Genomic DNA, 19065 nt, shown 5'->3' with positions numbered 1-19065 from the left:
GTAGTAATACGTAATAATCTTGTATAATATAATACCTATATTTAATCATACATGATCTATGATAATATACAATATAAGATCTGTAATTATACATTATTTTGTAAATATCTCTAATGTATAATATATAATAATCTGAAATGATCTGTTATATAAACAAATCTACAATGCATAACAATATGTAATTAAACATGAATATAGCATATAATAATCTATCTACTCTTATTATGAAATAATCTCTAATTAAATACAATTATAATGTAATAATCTATAATAATGAGCATATTCATCAATAACTGTTTCAGTAAACTTTATTGATCATTTTGTGCTGAACAGATGTTCTTCAGGTTCTCTTCAGCGTGTTGAAGAACTCGGCTAGACGGTTCTCCACCTCGTCTTCGCTGTAGTCTCTCACCACAAACCACTCGCCGTTGTCCGCTCCTCGGATCATGGCCGACAGAACTGCAAAGAGACAGGAAGTTAGCATGATGCCTTTTGGCCTCACCTGTTCACCTGAGGTCTGTGAGCCAATCAGTAGAGAGGTCAGTCACCAGGTGTAAGGCGTACATTAGCATTACAACTTTAGCATTTTGTCTTCAGCATTTCAACATTAGCTTTTAACATCACCGTCAAAAATGTTGGCGTGATGACATGTTTGAAAATAAGAGCTGCATTCGTAAAATAATCTCTTTTCCTAACCACGATTCATTGAGCAAGGTCACAAGGTCAAGAAAAGATGTGAAGGAGAAGCTGTAAGGAGTGAGGAAAGGGGTTAGGAAAGGAGAGATAAGTTAGGAAGCAGTAAGTTAGGAAGCAGTGAGGCTCCTTTCCTTTCATAAATGATGGATTTTAACACTGGAAAATAAAACAGAGTTAGTAAAGATCGTAAACAGGAAGTGACCTCACCGCGTCCTGTTGACGGCCTGAACAGGCACAAGGTTTTTTTCTTCATGTCGACGACTCGGCCGAGTTCATAACCAACCCCCAGAGACGGCTGCGTGACCTCCGCCACCACCACTGAGGTAACACAGAGGTCAGAGGTCACAGGCTGCCCACAGCCCATCACACCAACAGACGATAATCAATAATCAATGATCCTCACCGTCACACTGTCGGAGCCAATCTACGTCTCTGTCGTGAATGAACCTGTCACCTGCTGCTGAGCCGTCCTCACCTGTCCAATCACAGCACAGCAGCTCAGTGACATCACAGCATAGCTGAGTGTTAGCTGTATGTTATGTGTGAGTGAGTGACCTCTGACCTGTGTGTGTGTGTGTGTGAGACCTCTGACCTATGTGTGTGTGTGTGACCTCTGACCTATGTGTGTGTGTGTGACCTCTGTGTGTGTGAGTGACCTCTGACCTGTGTGTGTGACCTCTGACCTGTGTGTGTGTGTGACCTCTGACCTGTGTGTGTGTGAGTGACCTCTGACCTGTGTGTGTGACCTCTGACCTGTGTGTGTGACCTCTGACCTGTGTGTGTGTGAGTGACCTCTGACCTGTGTGTGTGTGAGTGACCTCTGACCTGTGTGTGTGACCTCTGACCTATGTGTGTGTGTGTGACCTCTGAGTGTGACCTCTGACCTGTGTGTGTGTGTGACCTCTGACCTGTGTGTGTGAGTGACCTCTGACCTGTGTGTGTGTGTGACCTCTGACCTGTGTGTGTGTGACCTCTGACCTATGTGTGTGTGACCTCTGACCTGTGTGTGTGACCTCTGACCTGTGTGTGTGAGTGACCTCTGACCTGTGTGTGTGACCTTTGACCTGTGTGTGTGACCTCTGACCTTTGCGTGTGAGCTGTGTGTTGCTCACGTGTTCTGTCATCACGGTTCCGTAGTTCTGCAGCTTCTTCACGATCTTAAGGTAAAGATCGACATCTTCTCTGCCGCCACGAATACTTCCACAGAAATAAATCTTCATCCTGCACCTCTGGTTCTGTAGTTTTCTACTTTCTCTCGGTTCTGTAGTTTTCTACTTTCTCTCGGTTCTGTAGTTTCTCTCGGTTCTGTAGTTTCCTTCAGTCTCTGTTTACGAACTCGTGTCTTCCTGCTTCAGCTTCCCGCGCTCTTTGTAATGAGGCGGAAATGTGTGACCCTGAGCTTTGTCTTGCAGGTGCCGCTGACGTGTGAGATGGGTGGCGCTAAAGTACCTTGACTTTCGTTACATCCATAAAATCAAACAAAGAAGAAGAGTACACTTCAAAATAAGAGTTCATAACATCCCTTTGTTTCAACAAACGTCCTACTCATACCTTTCAAAATAAAAGTATTCTCTACCTGGGACAGGATGCAGACAAGATGGCGGACCTCCACAACATCTTTACACATAAGATACCAAGTGTCAACAGATTGAAACACTGAGCTTTGATCATTCTTAGAAATCTGGAATCTTTCTCTCTTTTTCTCGTCTTTCTAATTATCTTTTAGTATCTCCATGGAGACATGTGTTTGGTTTTTTGTGGAAAAGTCTCCCAAGCTTATTAAACCTGAACTGAATAAATCTCATTGAACGAACACAGAGCAGAAGTCAGAGTCCCGACATCACACTGAGGACGATATACCCAACTTTCCAGGGAACACAGATTCTGAAAACAAGCATCACTAACTCAGACAATGTCAAACCGATTGAACAAGGGGCTTTAAGTGTAATTAACTATGAGACAAAGAATGGAATGTTAAAACGATGTATGCATAATCCCCTCTAAATGTGGTGGGATATATTTTCTATTGAAATGTGAATAAATGTGGAAATAAGGCATTTATTTATTTCCTTATTTATTTATATATTTATTTATACATTTATTTATACTTAAGTCATTTTTGGTCCTCCATACAAAACAAGCTTTATGAGTATCTGAAATTACTCCATGATTACACCTGTTTTGTTTGCTTATTTTTGTAGTCTTTGTGATTTTGTTATGTTGCTGAATGGCACTAATGTGTACTTATTTTTCAAATTTTAATTTGTATTGGGCAGCTTTTTATTTTAAATAAAGTTACATTAAAAAAAGGATGGAGGTCCGCCATCTTGTCTGCAGCCAGCCAGGCACTCAGAGCAGATACAACACATTGTTGTAATTAAAACGAGGGAGTTTTTCCTCCACAGTCTCAAAGTGCTGCTCATTGCTGAACTGTCAGTTTCTCTATATTAATAAGATTTAAAGCTCTGGATCTTCTATGTAAAGTGCCTTGAGATCATGTATAATAGGATTTGGTGCTATACAAATAAAATCAAATTGAATTAAAACCTGTGAATAAAATTAAAATTATTCAAATGATGAAATGAATAATAAATATAATAAAACACTGAACCTGAGTTTACTGAAGTAAAAGTACAAATGTATCACACTCTGTCATATACAACATATAACATCTATAACTAACCTCTATTTTTTATTATATAACATATTAAATGTCTTGTTTAACAGATTGTAATTTAAAATAAAGCTTCCAGGTCAAAGATGATTCTCAAAAATTCAAAGCCCATAAACTTTATTTGACGGTTTGTACAGAAAATATAAACACAACAAACAAGGTGGGGAATAAAATGTTAACACAGAACCGACAGACCCAGCTCCACTCACACCCCCCTTACTAATGTTCAGCTCCAAAATATGATCATTTACACAGAAACTTTCTTCTTTTAAAACATGTCTGTGAGTGGACCCTCAGTGGACCCCCAGTGGACCCTCAGTGGACCCCCAGTGGACCATCATGGAGGCCCCCAGACTCCTCCTGGTGGTGTTGAGAATCAGGTCTGGCACATCTCTGGCCACTCGCTGTATGGGAGCCAGGTTGGGTCCTTCCAGAGAGACCAGCAGCCCTGAAATGACAACAGGAGGTGTCACTCATACACAAAATCACACTGCATTAAAAAGTGTTTGACACGTGTGAAATGTGTTTGGCTTGTATGACGCGTGTATGATGTGTGTGTGATGAGTGTATGATGTGTGTGTGATGAGTGTATGATGTGTGTGTGTAACAAGTGAGTGTGTGTGTGATGTGTGTGTCTGTGGCGTCACCTTCTACGATCTTGTGGTAGGCGAAGTGCAGGTAGAGCAGGAAGAGCATGTGCAGCAGAGAGAGCGTCCCACAGAGCAGGAGACGAGGCGTCTGACCGACGGTCCGAGAAAGCAGAGCCGCCACCTGAGAGGACGCCGCACAAAACCAGGTGAGCGTTAAGCTGAGGGACAACTAGGGCTGATGGGAAGTGTAGTCCTTACCATACGCAGAGTGGACAGTCCTCCAACCAGCAGCCACAGGACGTAGAACAGGAAGTGGAAGTGAATGTTGTAGGTGATGAAGAGGACGGCGCAGTGACCAAACAAACCGTAACCCTGATGACAGCAGACAGGAAGTATGTTGAGTCAGTTAACAGTAAATCAGGTGCTAGTGCTAGTACAGTGTGTAGTACCGGTACTCACCAGCAGGGACAGCATCTGCAGCATAGTGATCTGAGCATTCACCAGGTAGGCCAGGAAGTAGATCAAGGAGGAAACTCCAAGCCAGTAACCAAAACATGTTCCAATAGCAGTGCCCATCAGAGTCCCCTCCCTCTGTGATGCACAGCCAATCAGAGTCAATCACATCATCAAAGCCAATCAGAACCAGGGATGAGATGCTGGTTTCACGTGTACTGTGGTAAACTTCCTGCAAGTTAGTTGTACGGTTTCCATCTTTATCTCCATGGTGATGTGTTTAACACGTTTGTCAGAGCGACACATTTATTATTGATTTCAGTCGTCTAGGCAACAACGTGAGAAGTCTTTGGGGTGGGGGTGTCACAAACAGCAGGAGAGCAGGTAGCACTCTGGTCAGAGTAAGCATCTATTAGCATCCACTGTCGCCAGATAGCATGTGTTTAACAAACATGATAATTAATATTTTGTCATTACCCTCAGACATTTGTGTAAACGTCTACAGCCAACGTAATAAGTTGTCGGGCTTCTTTGCTCTACACTGTGTGTTTGTGTGTTCTTACGATGACGGTTCCTGACGTCTTCATCCCGTGCAGCAGGATGGCGACCAGAGTAAAGACCAGCATCAGAGGCCCGTACAGCTCACCTGCGATCTTCTACAGGAAGTACAAACTGTCAGAGAACACAAACCAGATCCTGATCCTCAACCAGGGGTCTGTACTATGAAGTGAGTTCAACAAACCCAGGATATCTTTTAGTTATTCAGTTATATTCAGATCTTCTCTTATGTATCCAGATGTGTCCCCAGATGTTCTTCATGCGTTTAGCAGCTGGAACTGTTTCTTTGTTCTCCTCTGATTTGTATTATTCAACAGTTTGATCCTCAGCTCTGCTGTCAGTCAAACTGTCAGTGTCTGTGATTGGTCATACACAGTAAACGCCGCCCCTTTTATGTGCACAAGCTCATATCTTGATGAAACTTGAGTCATGTGACCACTGAGCCTGTGATTGCTAGGTTAAGTTCAGCTGGATAAAGAGATCCTGGATATGTTGAACCAGCTTCGTAGAACAGATCCTGACCCTGAAACTGATCCTGGATCAGATGTGTGGGTCACTTCCTGTCTTTCGTAAGGTGAGCTGAACGCACACAAGAAGTGGGCGTAGTTACCTGTGGGAAGTTGATCATGCGGACAGGTATCATGGACTCGATCAGCCTGAGGGACACAGAGCAGACCAGTCAGACTGAGCAGGAAACAGATGACAGGAAACAGGAAGTGGGCAGTCCTACCTGCTGCGGACCTGAACTGGCTCCACGTCAAAGTATGGCCTCAGGATGTCGATATTGGCGTAAAGATTAAAGGCTCTGGAGGCCTGACGCTTCCCCGCCTGCCATACCTGGACACACAGGGGTCCACGAGTCAGAGATGCAGCAAAGAAGTCAGGACCAGACACTTCCTGCAGCTGCTTCACAATAAAAGCCTGAAATGACTGCCCTTCCCTGTAGGGCTTTTACTGTGAAAGACCCTAACACTGGCTGCGGTTCAACCGTGGTTCCACAGCAGAGCTGCTACTGCTACATCAACATTTAGTTTTCATCCCTGAGTGAATCTTTTTGGGAGAGAGCTTAGTGTCTATCACCTGAAGTTCTTTATTTACCGTTAGTAGAACTGTAGCCTCTGTGAGGTTTCTGGTATAACTACTGTATTTTCTTGTATAGATGTGCACAAATAAATTCAGAGTATGAAGCTGCATCTTCCAGCACACATTTCACATTTAAAACCTTTAAAACCAAATGAAAGGATTCATTCAAGGGAAAGAAATAGGCAAGACCTCGAATCTCTAGAATAGCAGCGCGACTACTGCGGCTGAAGCGCAGCCGGTGTGGTGGCTCTGATTTGTGGCATGGACAACCTCTGACCCCGTCCTGAGCGGGACTCACCTCATCTGCCACCTGTCGACCCAGCTGACCCTTTAACCCCTTCATGCCAAGAAACTCTCCGTCCTCTGCGTTGTCGTCCTCGGTGGCGGCCGCCTCTGCTGCCACCTCCTCCTCCTCCTTCATCCTCTGGTGCATCTCCCCCATGTCCTCGAAGCTGGAGCCCGACGTGTCATCCATGTTTTCCATGTCGATGACCGCCGAGCCGCCGCCGCCGCCGCCGCCGCCGCCCTGGAGCACAGAACAAACAGTGGACTGTGTTACATCATATTATGTTATATAAATATTATATATTTTATACGATCATGATTCTAATGAGGACTCATTCTCTCTAACTCTCTCACACACACACACACACACACACACACACACACACACACACACACAGATACATACACACAGACACAAACAGAGATACATACACACAGAGACACACACAGAGACACATAGACAGACATACACACACAGAGACACATAGACAGACATACACACACAGAGACACACACAGAGACACATAGACAGACATACACACACAGAGAAACACACACACACACACAAACACACACAAACAAACACAAAGAGAGATACACACAAACGAACACACACACAGAGATACAAACACACAGACACAAACAGAGATACATACACACAGAGACACACACAGAGACACACACAGAGACACACACAGAGTAGGTTAGTTAGCCTGTTAGCTCACCTGAATGAGGTTGTCATCGAAGCTTCCCCACGGTTCCGTGTTCGTGTTCCTGCTCCCGGAGCCCGCAGACATTTTGACCGCAGCAGCGCAGACGTGTGTCTGTGTGTGTGTCTGTGTGTGTCTCTGTGTGTGTCTCTGTGTGTGTCTCTGTGTGTGTCTCTGTGTGTGTCTCTGTGTGTGTCTCTGTGTGTGTCTGGTTGTGTGAATGCTCCCTCAGTTTAAGTCTAAATAAACATCACAACAGGAAGAAGCTGAAGCGCCGCTCTGTACGTACGGTGACGTCATGACGTCTTCTTCTTCTGTGGTGGTTTGGTGGTGAAGATTGTTTATATGTTGTATTCATATTTCTTACTGTGTGTTGTATGATGATTGTGTAGTATTTGTACACAGTGTATGTACAGAGGAGCAGCTCGGACACGAGGACGGAGCCGCCTCCCAGTTCTCTTCTTCAGACAAATGAAATGGAAGAGTAGTGTTGTGTTGTAAAGTCTTTACAGTTTCTCAATCACAGGCTGTCACACACAGTCACAAAACATGTCAATGACATGAAACACAAAGCAGATTATGTTCAGATCGACTCTTGTTAACAACAGAACAGTTTAACCTTAAAAGCAATCCAGATGTTTCACCAGCTGTTCTTCCTGCGTTTAGCAGCTGGAACTGTTTCTTTTATTCTGGATGTTTGTATTATTCAACAGTTTGATCCTCAGCTCTGCTGTCACCCAAACCTGAGTTAACTTGACGAGTTGACAACCAGCATCATGTGATTGTTAGGTTCAGTTTATCTGGATAAGTGATCGAGATCCAGGATGTGTTGAACACGCTTCATAGAACAGATCCCGACCAGCAGGGGGCAATGTAGCGCTGTGATGACTATGACCGGCGATATGTTTGAGTTCTCGCGATACTTCCTCCTTCTGGTCTCCTGACGTGTTCGGTCAGAACCACAGAACCGTCGCGGTCACAGACGAAGACGTTCAGCGAAGATTCTGTAGAACGTGTCGCAGAAATAACGTGGATTCTTTTATGACGTCGAGAGAGAGCAGAGGAGCCCGGTGAGTCTACGACTGTGACGTCACAGCTGCTTTACTTAGCATAGCTAGCATTGTTAGCTCGTCTGCTGCTAACTGTGACCTGAGGCGCGTTCGAGTGTGAAGGAAACTAGAGTTGAGATAAACATCAAAACCGCTCTCTGGGTTTTTATTCTTTATTTCAACTGTTTCAACGACTCACGTCAAGAAATAAAACGTCACTTGCACCGCTCATGGTTGATCAGTGATCCCGAGGCTGCTCCTCCACCAGAGGCCTGTTCTCTGGTTCTGGAACAGCTCCTCTGGACAGACGCTCCAGGTGTTATGTTCTCCTGAGGCAGATGTTGCTTGTGGTTACAGATGTTTCAGTGTGTGTTTGTCGATCAGACCTGAGACAGGTGTGTGTGTGTGTGTGTGTGTGTGTGTGTGTGTGTGTGTGTGTGTGTGTGTGTGTGTGTGTGTGTGTGTGTGTGTCACGTACTCTCTGGTTAATAATTAACACACTTATCAGTTTATTGACTTTGACTTGACGTGTGTCAGTGAATCGCTAACGTCAGTGAACAATATGATTTTCATTGTATCTTCAGAACAAGTCAACTCAATTTGCTTGTGTTATTTCAAACTGTGTTTTTTGATGACGTCGAGAGGGGACAGAGGAGTCTGGTGAGTTTACGTCCCGTTGCCTGCTTTCAGTGACGTCAGGTGACTGTTGATCACACTACGCCCCCTCCCCCCATTTCTCTGGATCATCAATGTTGTCTTTCACCTTCACTTGATCAATTGAAGCATTTAGGCTTTTACTTTTTTCTAATCTGAAAAAGAAGGCTGGGTTTTGTTCACCCTCCTCCAACCACTTTGTCCTAGAACGAATGTAAGCTCCTTGATTTATATGAATTATCCAAATTATTTTGTAATTTGATATAATTGTCTCTCTCCCTATCAGACAAAGCCTCCCTCTCAGAGAAAGAGGATAACTGCATAACAATCTTTTCTTCACTTTTCACTTTGGCTACATCATTTCCTCTCAAAAGATTTTTGAGTTTTTGCTGTGGACCAAAGGTGATCAGATCTTTAATTAGCTGTTTGACCTGCTCATAGTCAAGGAGGAACGGTTTAGTTTCCAAAAAGAGGCTTTTGGGCCTGGGGAGTGACTTGTGGATCAAATTATAAGATATAAATGGTTTTATGTTCAGCCAGTGGAGAGTTACTGATATTCACTGACTTGTTATTATTTTTAAAACTGCTCGATAGTAACCAGTAGTCTATTCTAGAGTGTCTTGAGCAGTCCTTATTGGACCAAGTATACTGCCTAACGTTTGCTTTCCTCCAAATATCAATCAGATCAAATTTATCCATAAAATTTAAGAATTGAGTTGAGAGATGTTGACCCTCTTGGGGGTGTCTGTCTAACATGTTGTTCGGTCTCACACTGGTTAACGTAAAGAGCTTGAGGACACTTGATGACATCACAGGAGCAAGATGGAGGCATGTTATGTTTTTTCACTTGTTTTATGACGTCTGAAGAATCAGTCACTAGTTATTCCTGTTGTTTTGAATTCTGCTGCAACGCTGTTTATGCCCGAGACTCCAGAAATGTTTTGTGGACTCAAACAACTGGATAACTGTGGCAGTGTTAAACTCAAACATCCACAAATGGCCTGAGTATTTCTTCTGGTTAATTATTTTAATAATTTATTGATTGATAATACTTATGTTTCCATGGTAGCACCATGTTTTTATTTATCCTGTCACGGTTTCATAATGAGACAAAATATTTGTCTCAAAGTCTGTCAACCTGTCGAGATTGAATGAATCCTGTTGGAAACACTGTAAACTGAGTCTGGAGGTCAAGTGTTTGTTTTTCTTCAGAAAGTGCCGGCTTCTTATCAGCGACTCACACAGCACCACACCCTCAGGCCACACCCCCCATATCTGTGCTGTTTCCGTGACAACACAGTCACCAATGACATCAGCAGGATGTGTGTGCGTGAGATGAGTCTTTGGACCAGTCGTGTTTGAAAATAGTTCAGTGGTTCAACTGGTTTGCTGACTACGAGTCTCTGACCAATCACACAAAACACTGCCAACACAACAATAACCAGCACACTGACCTGAAATCAGCCGTCATATCCACACTGAGGATTATTTTCAGTTTCGATTAATATGCTGATCGATTTCTGGATTGACTCATCAAATACCAGACGAGTTGTAGTCATAGAAATGATCTCATGATTTTTTGTTTTGAACTGTAACAGGAAGTTGACATCATTAGTGATTGTTGACCTGTTGATATTAGTATTGATCAGGAAAAAATCTTTCTTCACCTCTTTCATTTTGATAGTGTGCATTTGTTTCCCATTTCCTGTCCAGGATGTCGTCAGCGGAGGCGGCAGCAGGTGGACTGAAGCAGTGCTGGCAGGCCCAGGGTCAGCTGGAGGACGCCATCAACAGCGTGTTGAAGGCAGAGCGGCAGCTGACAGAAAATGTCCGAGAGGTCAGTACCTTCATCATTTCACCGTGGTTTGCACGGAACTCGTTTTTTACTTGTCCCACTAATGTTATTGTTATTTCCAATGTTAGTGGGACATCATTCTGGTGACGCCGTTTTTAACGAGTCAGAATGTTCGATCAGCTACGTGTTCGATAGCAGATGGTTAATGTTTGCTATTGTATGATCCACTTGTCTTCGTCCGTCCTCATTATATTTGACCGTGAACTGAAGTAAATGGTTCGTACTTATCTTTTCTAGTCTTGATGACGCTCAAAGCTCTTTACAGAACAGTTTGCCATTCACACATTCATACAGTGCGTCTGTTAGCAGCACTTTATTATTCTATGAGGAGCTATTCGGTGAGGGAGGATCTTCACATTCCTGTTTTAATTCTTAACTTTGCCTCAACTTAGCTCTGTCTGAACAACTCAGTCACCGTCCTACATGTATGATCTATGTAAAAAAAAAAAAAAATTTACCTTGCACATGTCTGTACTGCTGGAACACAAGAATTTCCCCTCGGGATGAATAAAGTCTGTCTATCTATCTATCTATATCTATTTGTCTGCAGTTGCTATGACCACGATGCTTTGTTCCCCACGTGTACTTGCTGTTCATTTGGTACATGTGTGTATTGAACCGAAAGGCCTGTACCTGAAATTTTTGGTTCAGGTTCATGTACTGTTACACCCCTACTATTTACTACATCCTATGGTTGTACATTACATTACTTCCCATAAAGTACTTTTGCTATTGCACTATTCTCATCCTATCAACCTTGTGCCTTATGACTGCATTCTGTGTCGTACTGTGTGCTATGTTCTGAGTACTTATGTTGCGTACGTTGTTGATGTTCTGTCTACCTATTTGTTTACACCGGAGATCAGAGAGAAACAGCATTTCAATCCTGTCTTTGTCCTGACAGAATGGACTTTGAGATGTGTCATGGTAAAAGCCTCAGATCTTCAGTTTCCATCACGGCCACAACATGAGACAGAATCCAGAGATCGATCATTGTTGTACGTTGTTGATCGTTGTTGATCGTTGTGGATTGTTGTGTAGAACAGTACAATATCTGTGACACTTAGTAGCTTGACTCTTTTGTCCCTCTCCTGATCCTGTAGATCCACCACTCTGGTTTACTCTCCTCAGATTGGTCAGTAGTTGAGCTGTTGATCCTCTCAGGTTAGAGGTGCAGTTACCAAGGTGATTTACCAGCTCAGTTTAACCTGAAGTTACCACAGTAACCACAGATCTGATCCTTTAATCCTGGTTCAGACTGACTCAGTGTGTGTGTGTGTGTGCGTGTGTGTGTGTGTGTGTGTGTGTGCGTGTGTGCGCATGCGTGGGTGCGAGTCAGCACATTAATGACTGTAGAGAGAGAGAGCAGTGTGTGGTAGAGTCATTATAAAAAGAGTGAGGGAGAGAGCATCTGAGTTGTGGACTATTTGAGCTTCTGGACTTTAGACTCTGGGTGTAAGCTGTGATGTCAGCTCTTTCTCTGTCTCACCTGTGTCTCTCTCTCAGTCTCTACCTCTTTGTCGACCTCTGTCTCTACCCGTGTCTCTTCATCTGTCTCTACCCGTGTCTCTTCCTCTGTCTCTCTGTGTCTCACCTGTCACTTTACCTGTGTCACAACTGTCTCTACCTGTGTCTCACCGGTTTCTATCTGTGTCTCTACTTGTGTCTCTACCTTTGTATTTATCCAGGTCAAACATGTGTCACACCGGTTTCTACCTCTGTGTCTCTCTCTGTCTCTACCTCTGTGTCTCTCTCTGTCTCTACCTGTGTCTCACCTGTGTCCCTCTCTGTCTCTACCTCTGTGTCTCTCTCTACCTCTGTGTCTCTCTCTGTCTCTACCTGTTCCTCACCTGTGTCCCACCTGTGTCCCTCTCTGTCTCTACCTCTGTGTCTCTCTGTCTCTACCTGTGTCTCACCTCTGTCTCTCTCTATCTCTACCTCTGTGTCCAACACGTGTCTCACCTGTCTCTACCTGTGTCTCACCGTGTCAGGTGCGTTCCGAGCTGCAGAACTGTGTGAGTCGTCAGCAGGAGGCACTGCGCTGCAGAGAGGTTTGGCTGCTTGATCAGATCGAGCTGCTTGAACAAGTCAAGATGGAAACCCTCCAACAACAGTTGCACCAACTGCATCAGGTAACACAACAACACAACAATGATAAGAACAACACAATAAAAAGGATGAGAACAATATGACTACAAGAATAATAATGCAACAACTACAGTTACAACACAACAGTGATGACAACAATAATGATGTGTGAGGTGGACACTGACCTGTGTGTGTCTGTTATGTTTCAGCTCAGAGGTCAGTTTGATATCATCACTCATCAGCTGCAGAACAACAACAACAACGACCTGAGCAACCAGCTGACCAGTTGCATTGAGAAGTAAACACACACACAGACACACACTGAAGTTAAGATGACTATAATGAAGGTGTGTGCGTTTTAACTGCTGGGTGTGTTTCTTTTTTCCGTGTGTGCGTGCGTGCGTGTGTGTGTGTGTGCAGGTTGTCATCTCTCAGTCTGACTCCAGAGGAAACACCTGACTTGAGTTTCCATGCCGACACTCGCTCTCTGAAGAATGCCATCACCTCGTTTGGCAGCATCACTGCACAGGTAACACAGACACACACAGGCAACACATACAGCAAACACACAGGTCACACACAGGTCACACACAGCTAACACACACAGAGGTAACACAGACACACACAGGTAACACACACACACACAGAGCTAACACAGACACACACAGCTAACACACACACAGGTAACACACACACACAGGTCACACAGGTCACACAGGTAACACACAGACACAGTACCACAGACACATTCCTCTCACACACACTCAACAGTGTGATGCTGACAAGGTGTTTGCTGTATTTCCTGTTTGCAGCTTGTGGAGGGTGTGTCCTCCCAGAGCCCGGCCCCCCAGAGAGTCCAGGTGCAGAATTACCCAATCACAGCAAAGAAGCAGGTAAAGAAAGTCAAATATTTTGGTGCATGGCTAACGTTAGCTTATGTTCACTGCCGTTAGCTTTTGTATTGGTTTGTCATTGTCCTATATAACCATTATGGTGGCTGAGAAACAACTATGTCTGACTAGACACGTATGGAGAAAGAAAAAATTGTTCAAAGAATAAAATAAAAAAATAAAAATGAAACAGTATTTATGAACAAAAAAGTCAATCACGTCAATCAGAAGGTAAATTTAAAACCGAAATAAGGATTCCAATGATAAACTAAGGACTCCATTTAAACTAAAGCAGCAGGTCTTGAGGATGTGAGCCTCCTCGGTTTATTTCCACCTATTTCGTTGCACTTATATGACACTTAAATTGGAGCACTTTGTAGTTGGACAAATTGTACTGACTTGATTCTTGTAGTTCTGGGTTCCCTCATGGTTGATGCACTTATTGTGAGTCGCTTTGGATAAAAGCGTCAGCTAAATGTAATGTCATCTAATTTCCTTCCATTTACAGACTCAAACAACAGAAATGAGTTCATGCAAACAATAATTTTGGCTCCTACAGCTGTTGTTAGCTAACATTAGCGGTTGTTAGCTACTGTCAGCTTACATTAGCAGTTGTTAGCTAATGTCAGCTAACATCAGCAGCAGGATAGCTAATGTCAGCTAACATTAGCGGTTGTTAGCTAATGTCAGCTAACATTAGCGGTTGTTAGCTAATGTCAGCTGACATTAGCGTATGTTAGCTGATGTCAGCTAACATTAGCAGTTGTTAGCTAATGTCAGCTAACATCAGCAGTTGTTAGCTGATGTCAGCTAACATCAGCAGTTGTTAGCTGATGTCAGCTAACATCAGCAGTTGTTCTGCGAGAGGTTTCTTCCAGTTAATGAGGAGTTTTTTTTCTCTCACAGTTGTCAGCTGCTCATTGTGGGAACTGTTGTGGGACTGTGTAAATTTTAGGGTCTAGAGCCCTGCGCAGGACTGTTTTCTTCATCCCGCTCCCGCTGAATTTCCGACCATTACCGCCCGCAACCGCAACGTGTGTGTTACACTCCCGCCTGCTCCCGCAAAACTCTGAGAATTTATGCCCGCAGAATAATCGAGATGCATTGATTTTGTGTCTTCTCCCGTCCTGCAGGAGAAAACACGTCATTTTATAGGCTATTAATAAAGATATTCATGGGGTTGTTTGTTTGCCTTGCTTTGTGTTTGTGTTGTAAAGACCTTGTTTGAGCTTCTTTTCCACATCATTTGTTGACTCCATCCTGTTGCCAGGCTACATCCCGATCCCGCAGTGTTTTTTTTAGCCGCCCGCTCCCGTCTGCAGCAAAGTTCAAACCACCCCCTCCCGTGAGATTTGCGTTGGGTCCCACGTGACCCAGCGGGACCCAATCCCAATGCAGCCCTCTAGTCTCAACCTTCCCTGTAAAGAACCTTGAGATAATGTTTTTATGATTTGGCACTATACAAGTAAAATGACATTGAATTGAGTTCGCTAACGTAAGCTACAGTGAGGTAATTCAATGAGTTCCTTCATCCGGAAGCATTTCCTGTGACTTTGGTCCAGCTCGGATCTCCTGATCCGGATCCTTCTGAATTCTCTCTCGTCAGACATCTGAGGTCGGAGCTCTGGGTGACTGGCTGCTGGGAAGTCGTCCAACCAGCAACTCTCCTATTGGTTCCCTGTCCAGCAAGAACCCTCAGGATTGGCTAATGTCACTCAAGGAGAGCAAGGTGAGAGCAACAAGGTCTGATGTTATGAAGCTGAAACAAGAAGAAAACCAAGTTTATTTATCATCAGTAGAAACTTGTCAGCCTTTTGATTTACTTATCACTTCCTGCGATGATCATCATCAGTTTTGCAGTGGCCGCCGTCATCACTTCCTGCGGTGAATGCTGTGTCACTTCCTGTAATGTGACCTGTGTCCGTTGCATGTTTAATCGATATGATTTATCTGGTTCTGGTTTATTCTGTCATTTGTTGTCATCATTGACGTTTTGGACTGAATTTCCATGTGTCTGTGCAGACATCCTGTCCAGTCCTCTCCTCTGTGGACTTCCTAGAGGCCTGGGGTCAGCTCAGGGACCTGGAGGCATGGCTTCTGCACGACCAGACGTCCGTCAGCAGGGGCCGGGCACTCAGCAGCTGCAGCTCCTCCTTCTCCATTGAAAAGATTGACGAATCAGAGTTCACCGTCAACCCTGAGGATGAAGAGCTGAGCGACTGGCTCATCACCCCGCCCACTGATGCTATGGAGACCATGTCAAACGCTGAGCGATGGCAGAAGGTGTTGAAGCCTTTTAATGACAGCTGGTCGTCTTCTGATTGGCTGACGGGGTCGAGCCGCCCGGCAGCCGACTGCTCCTCTTGCTGTCAGACCACCAGGGCTGTGGAGATCGAGAACCTGGGTCAGTTAAAGTGCCTAAAGACCCCTGTCACCTCAAGCCACACCTCCGCACACACCCCTGTCACCCCACCAGCGGCAGTCCTGGATGCGTGGCTGCAGCAGGCGGTGCCGGTGCAGCAGACCTGCAAGGCCAACGAAGTCTGCTCTGCCTACTCTGACTGCGTCTGCGAGGAGAACTGTGGTAGAGAAGCTCTTACCATGTGGCTGCTGCAGCAGGACGGACGAGACAAGAACGGTGTCCCTATGGCCAAGAACGCCCCGCCCACCACAAAGAACACCCCACCCACCCTTTACAACAGAGAGCAGAAGGTAACAACAACTTGTTTCATACTTTAAAGTTTTCTTTCCTTTTGAGACGTTGAGATGAAATGTTCTCACAGCTTCAGTCATGTGACAGATTATGTCCTTGGAGTTTTTCATTGTTGAAGATCCAGGATCGCTGTTAGAGCCACACTGTGGATTGAGATTACAACACAAACATTAATTCACTGACCTCCACAATCATGATCCACCATCACAATCACTGTACTGAAGTGCAATAGATGTCCTGTGTTGGTTAGAACAAACTGTTTTTGACATAACGGAGAGGTGTGTCAATGTTTAAAGGATCAATCATTACGATCACAATTGTGACTGCAGTGATAAAGCGCCATCCTCTGGTGAAGAAGTGAAGTCAGTAATATCTATATATTGATGAGACATTAATGTGATGAAGAGGAAGAAGAGAAGCCGTGTCCCCTGACATTCTAGACCTGAAGCAGCAGAACTAAGAGCAGTGATGTTTACAGATGTGATGATGTCAGCTGCATTTGTTGGTTATAAATATTGGACCTGGTGACCTGGTAATGTGACCTCAGGTTTGTCGCCTCAGGTGCACGCCATCCTGGATGCCTGGCTACACCCCTCCTCCCCCTGCTCCCGCCTACCTCCCCTCACCTCTCCGCTCTCTGATTGGCTGGTTCCTGATGAGGAGAAGGCCACGAGGGAGGAGCACAGCTCCGTCTTCAAGCCAGCCCCCTCCCCATCATCCCTGCCGGGGTCCGGGGGTTGTCATGACAACAAATGGTTGTTGAGGAAGAGTCAGGCTCAGGTAACCACACATGCTAGTTGTCATGACAACAGATATCAAAGGGCAGTGTTGGAGTGCAGATCAAAGACACATTCTTATAGGTTGTGACTGTTCTCAGGAGCGTCTGCTGTCACCTGTCTGTGACCTCTTCTCCTGCATGAACGTGGGTGGAGACAAAGACAAATGGCTGCATGGGTCACCTGTCCAGGTGAGTCACAGTGTCCAGAGTATCAGACACACCTGTTTCTGATCAGGTGTGAACGGGTTTTTCTCATTCCTTGTATCTCTTTCTCTCCAGATGTGAAATTGATGACAACAGTGACGTTTCTTCTTCTTCTTGCTTTATTGCTGATCAACGCACATGATCGTAACAGACTAACCATTGCCGCCTTCATGCTGTGACATCACCACACTGAGCTGCCACTCTCCTCCAATCAGGATCAGTCTTCATCTGATGGAACCTGTGACGTGTTTAGAAACAGATTGAGATAGTTTGTAATGAATTTTCTGCTTTGAGCCATTAAATGATCAATGTATTGATCAAGTTCAAACAGGAAACAGCTGATCCTGGCAGCAGGAGGGGCAGGGTTTATTGAATTAATCTTGTTTCAACAGCTGTTTTATGATTTTATTGTTTTATCCTGTGATGCACATCTTGTCTGATTTTAGTTTCCATGATGGCATCTGGTCTCTGAGTTTCATTACTCCAGACGCAGCGACCGATTGGTGGAGCTCATCCTGTGTCGTTAGCCAGTATGCAGATGTACAGACTTAAAGAGAAACAGCTTAATTTCCCAGAATACCTTGTGTGGAGGACGTCAGTCAGCTGACAGCTCACATGACCCTGAATGGTGCTTTTTATTGAACCTTGCTATGATTCGCTACAGAAATAAAAGATGATGGCATCACTGCTCTCTGTGACATCACTGTTCATGATAAGCTAACATGACAACAAGGAAATAAAACTCACTGATCTGAATATGGTCACATGACCTTCACATGACCTAACCGTGACCTTCTTCAGTCTAATAACTATTAAATAATTAATTATTTAATGAGTTCAGCTGGGGTCTGATGAGACATGATGTCAGGTGATCTGTGACAATCGGTCTACCTGCAGCTGTCAGGTCTGAGGTCAGAGGTCACATAGGAAACATCAAACCATCCTTTATCAAAGGAAAATGCTGTCCCACAATTCTTTGCCACAGAACTAATAGTTTACAATATTATCACAAAAAAATATTAGAAATACATAACATCAGAGCTACATGTAAATATACCACAGTGCCCCTCCCCCCTCTACCACAGTATCACCCCTTTCTATCCTGGAGAGGGACGTTAACAGGCTCTAACCCAGGAGAAGGAACCCTCTGAGCGGCTGGACCTGACTCTGTCTCCCCATCCATCCTGAATCACTGTGCCGATCAGCTATGTCCAGTGTTCACAGCCATTTTGAACACCTCACTGGAGACCTTTCAGGTGCCAGCCTGCTTCAAATCCTCCACCATCATCCCTATCCCCAAAAAAATGAGGACCAAAGGACTTAATGGCCACAGACCCTGACTACTATGGTAATGAAGTCTTTTGAATGTCTTGTCCTGTCCCACCTCAAGGACATCACCAACCCCCTGCTAGACCCTCTGTAGTTCGCCTACAGAGCCAACAGATCTGTAGACGATGCTGTAAACATTGCTCCACTTATCCTCCAGCACCTGGACTCCCCAGGAACCTAAGCCAGGATCCAGTTTGTGGACTTCAGCTCTGCAATCAACGCCATGATCCAGATCTGCTCCAGGATGAGCTCTCACAGCTGAGCATGCCTGACTCCATCTGCAGGTGAATCACAGACTTCCTGTCTGACAGGAGGCAGCATGTGAAGCTGGGAAAACATGTCTCTTACCCCCGGACCATCAGCACCAGATCCCCTGAAGGCTGCGTGGACACCCTGGAGTCAATGAAGGTGAACTTGTACACAGCATCATTGAGTCCATCCTCCCCTCCTCCATCA

At 44.6% G+C, this 19065-nt stretch overlaps 3 protein-coding genes across 4 annotated transcripts; 1 reads left to right on the top strand and 2 right to left on the bottom strand.

Annotated features, from left to right (window-relative positions):
• Nucleotides 1-290: 290 nt before the first annotated feature.
• dnph1 (2'-deoxynucleoside 5'-phosphate N-hydrolase 1) lies at nt 291-2140 on the bottom strand. The gene is made up of 4 exons (XM_069539076.1): nt 1781-2140; nt 1100-1171; nt 904-1014; nt 291-459 (listed from the first exon to the last, which is right to left on the bottom strand). Exons 1-4 carry the CDS (start codon nt 1914-1916, stop codon nt 341-343), a joined length of 438 nt encoding a protein of 145 aa, XP_069395177.1. The 5' UTR covers nt 1917-2140; the 3' UTR covers nt 291-340.
• A 1330-nt stretch (nt 2141-3470) lies between these two features.
• On the bottom strand, nt 3471-7949 carry yipf3 (Yip1 domain family, member 3). 2 transcript variants are annotated; one of them, XM_069538154.1, is made up of 9 exons: nt 7065-7949; nt 6353-6580; nt 5702-5808; nt 5582-5627; nt 4977-5069; nt 4420-4551; nt 4219-4332; nt 4018-4141; nt 3471-3818 (listed from the first exon to the last, which is right to left on the bottom strand). In XM_069538154.1, the coding sequence occupies exons 1-9, from the start codon at nt 7134-7136 to the stop codon at nt 3664-3666; spliced, it is 1071 nt and encodes a 356-aa protein (XP_069394255.1). In that variant the 5' UTR covers nt 7137-7949; the 3' UTR covers nt 3471-3663. The 2 variants fall into 2 exon arrangements, with proteins under 2 accessions (XP_069394255.1, XP_019967178.1); XM_020111619.2 differs by having other exon boundaries at nt 6353-6574; nt 7065-7288.
• A 35-nt stretch (nt 7950-7984) lies between these two features.
• Nucleotides 7985-17967, top strand: ncoa4 (nuclear receptor coactivator 4). Its single transcript, XM_069538153.1, has 11 exons — nt 7985-8119; nt 10466-10589; nt 12599-12739; nt 12905-12993; nt 13116-13224; nt 13508-13588; nt 15192-15314; nt 15608-16297; nt 16860-17078; nt 17176-17265; nt 17356-17967. Exons 1-11 carry the CDS (start codon nt 8091-8093, stop codon nt 17359-17361), a joined length of 1701 nt encoding a protein of 566 aa, XP_069394254.1. The 5' UTR covers nt 7985-8090; the 3' UTR covers nt 17362-17967.
• The last annotated feature ends 1098 nt before the right edge of the window (nt 17968-19065 follow it).

Source organism: Paralichthys olivaceus, chromosome 14, assembly GCF_024713975.1.
Source record: "Paralichthys olivaceus isolate ysfri-2021 chromosome 14, ASM2471397v2, whole genome shotgun sequence".
NCBI lineage: Eukaryota > Metazoa > Chordata > Actinopteri > Pleuronectiformes > Paralichthyidae > Paralichthys > Paralichthys olivaceus.
This window is presented reverse-complemented; position numbering and strand designations above follow the sequence as displayed.

Coding starts and splice junctions, on each gene's coding strand:
- dnph1 (XM_069539076.1), bottom strand. CDS start 1,916: ATGAAGATTTATTTCTGTGGAAGTATTCGTGGCGGCAGAGAAGATGTC. Junction 1,015..1,099: donor TTGGCTCCGACAGTGTGACG/GTGAGGATCATT, acceptor GTGTTACCTCAG/TGGTGGTGGCGGAGGTCACG. Junction 460..903: donor CAGGCCGTCAACAGGACGCG/GTGAGGTCACTT, acceptor GTCTCTTTGCAG/TTCTGTCGGCCATGATCCGA.
- yipf3 (XM_069538154.1), bottom strand. CDS start 7,136: ATGTCTGCGGGCTCCGGGAGCAGGAACACGAACACGGAACCGTGGGGA. Junction 4,333..4,419: donor TGCAGATGCTGTCCCTGCTG/GTGAGTACCGGT, acceptor TGCTGTCATCAG/GGTTACGGTTTGTTTGGTCA. Junction 3,819..4,017: donor CTACCACAAGATCGTAGAAG/GTGACGCCACAG, acceptor TTGTCATTTCAG/GGCTGCTGGTCTCTCTGGAA.
- ncoa4 (XM_069538153.1), top strand. CDS start 8,091: ATGACGTCGAGAGAGAGCAGAGGAGCCCG. Junction 10,590..12,598: donor TGACAGAAAATGTCCGAGAG/GTCAGTACCTTC, acceptor TCACCGTGTCAG/GTGCGTTCCGAGCTGCAGAA. Junction 12,994..13,115: donor CTGACCAGTTGCATTGAGAA/GTAAACACACAC, acceptor GTGTGTGTGCAG/GTTGTCATCTCTCAGTCTGA.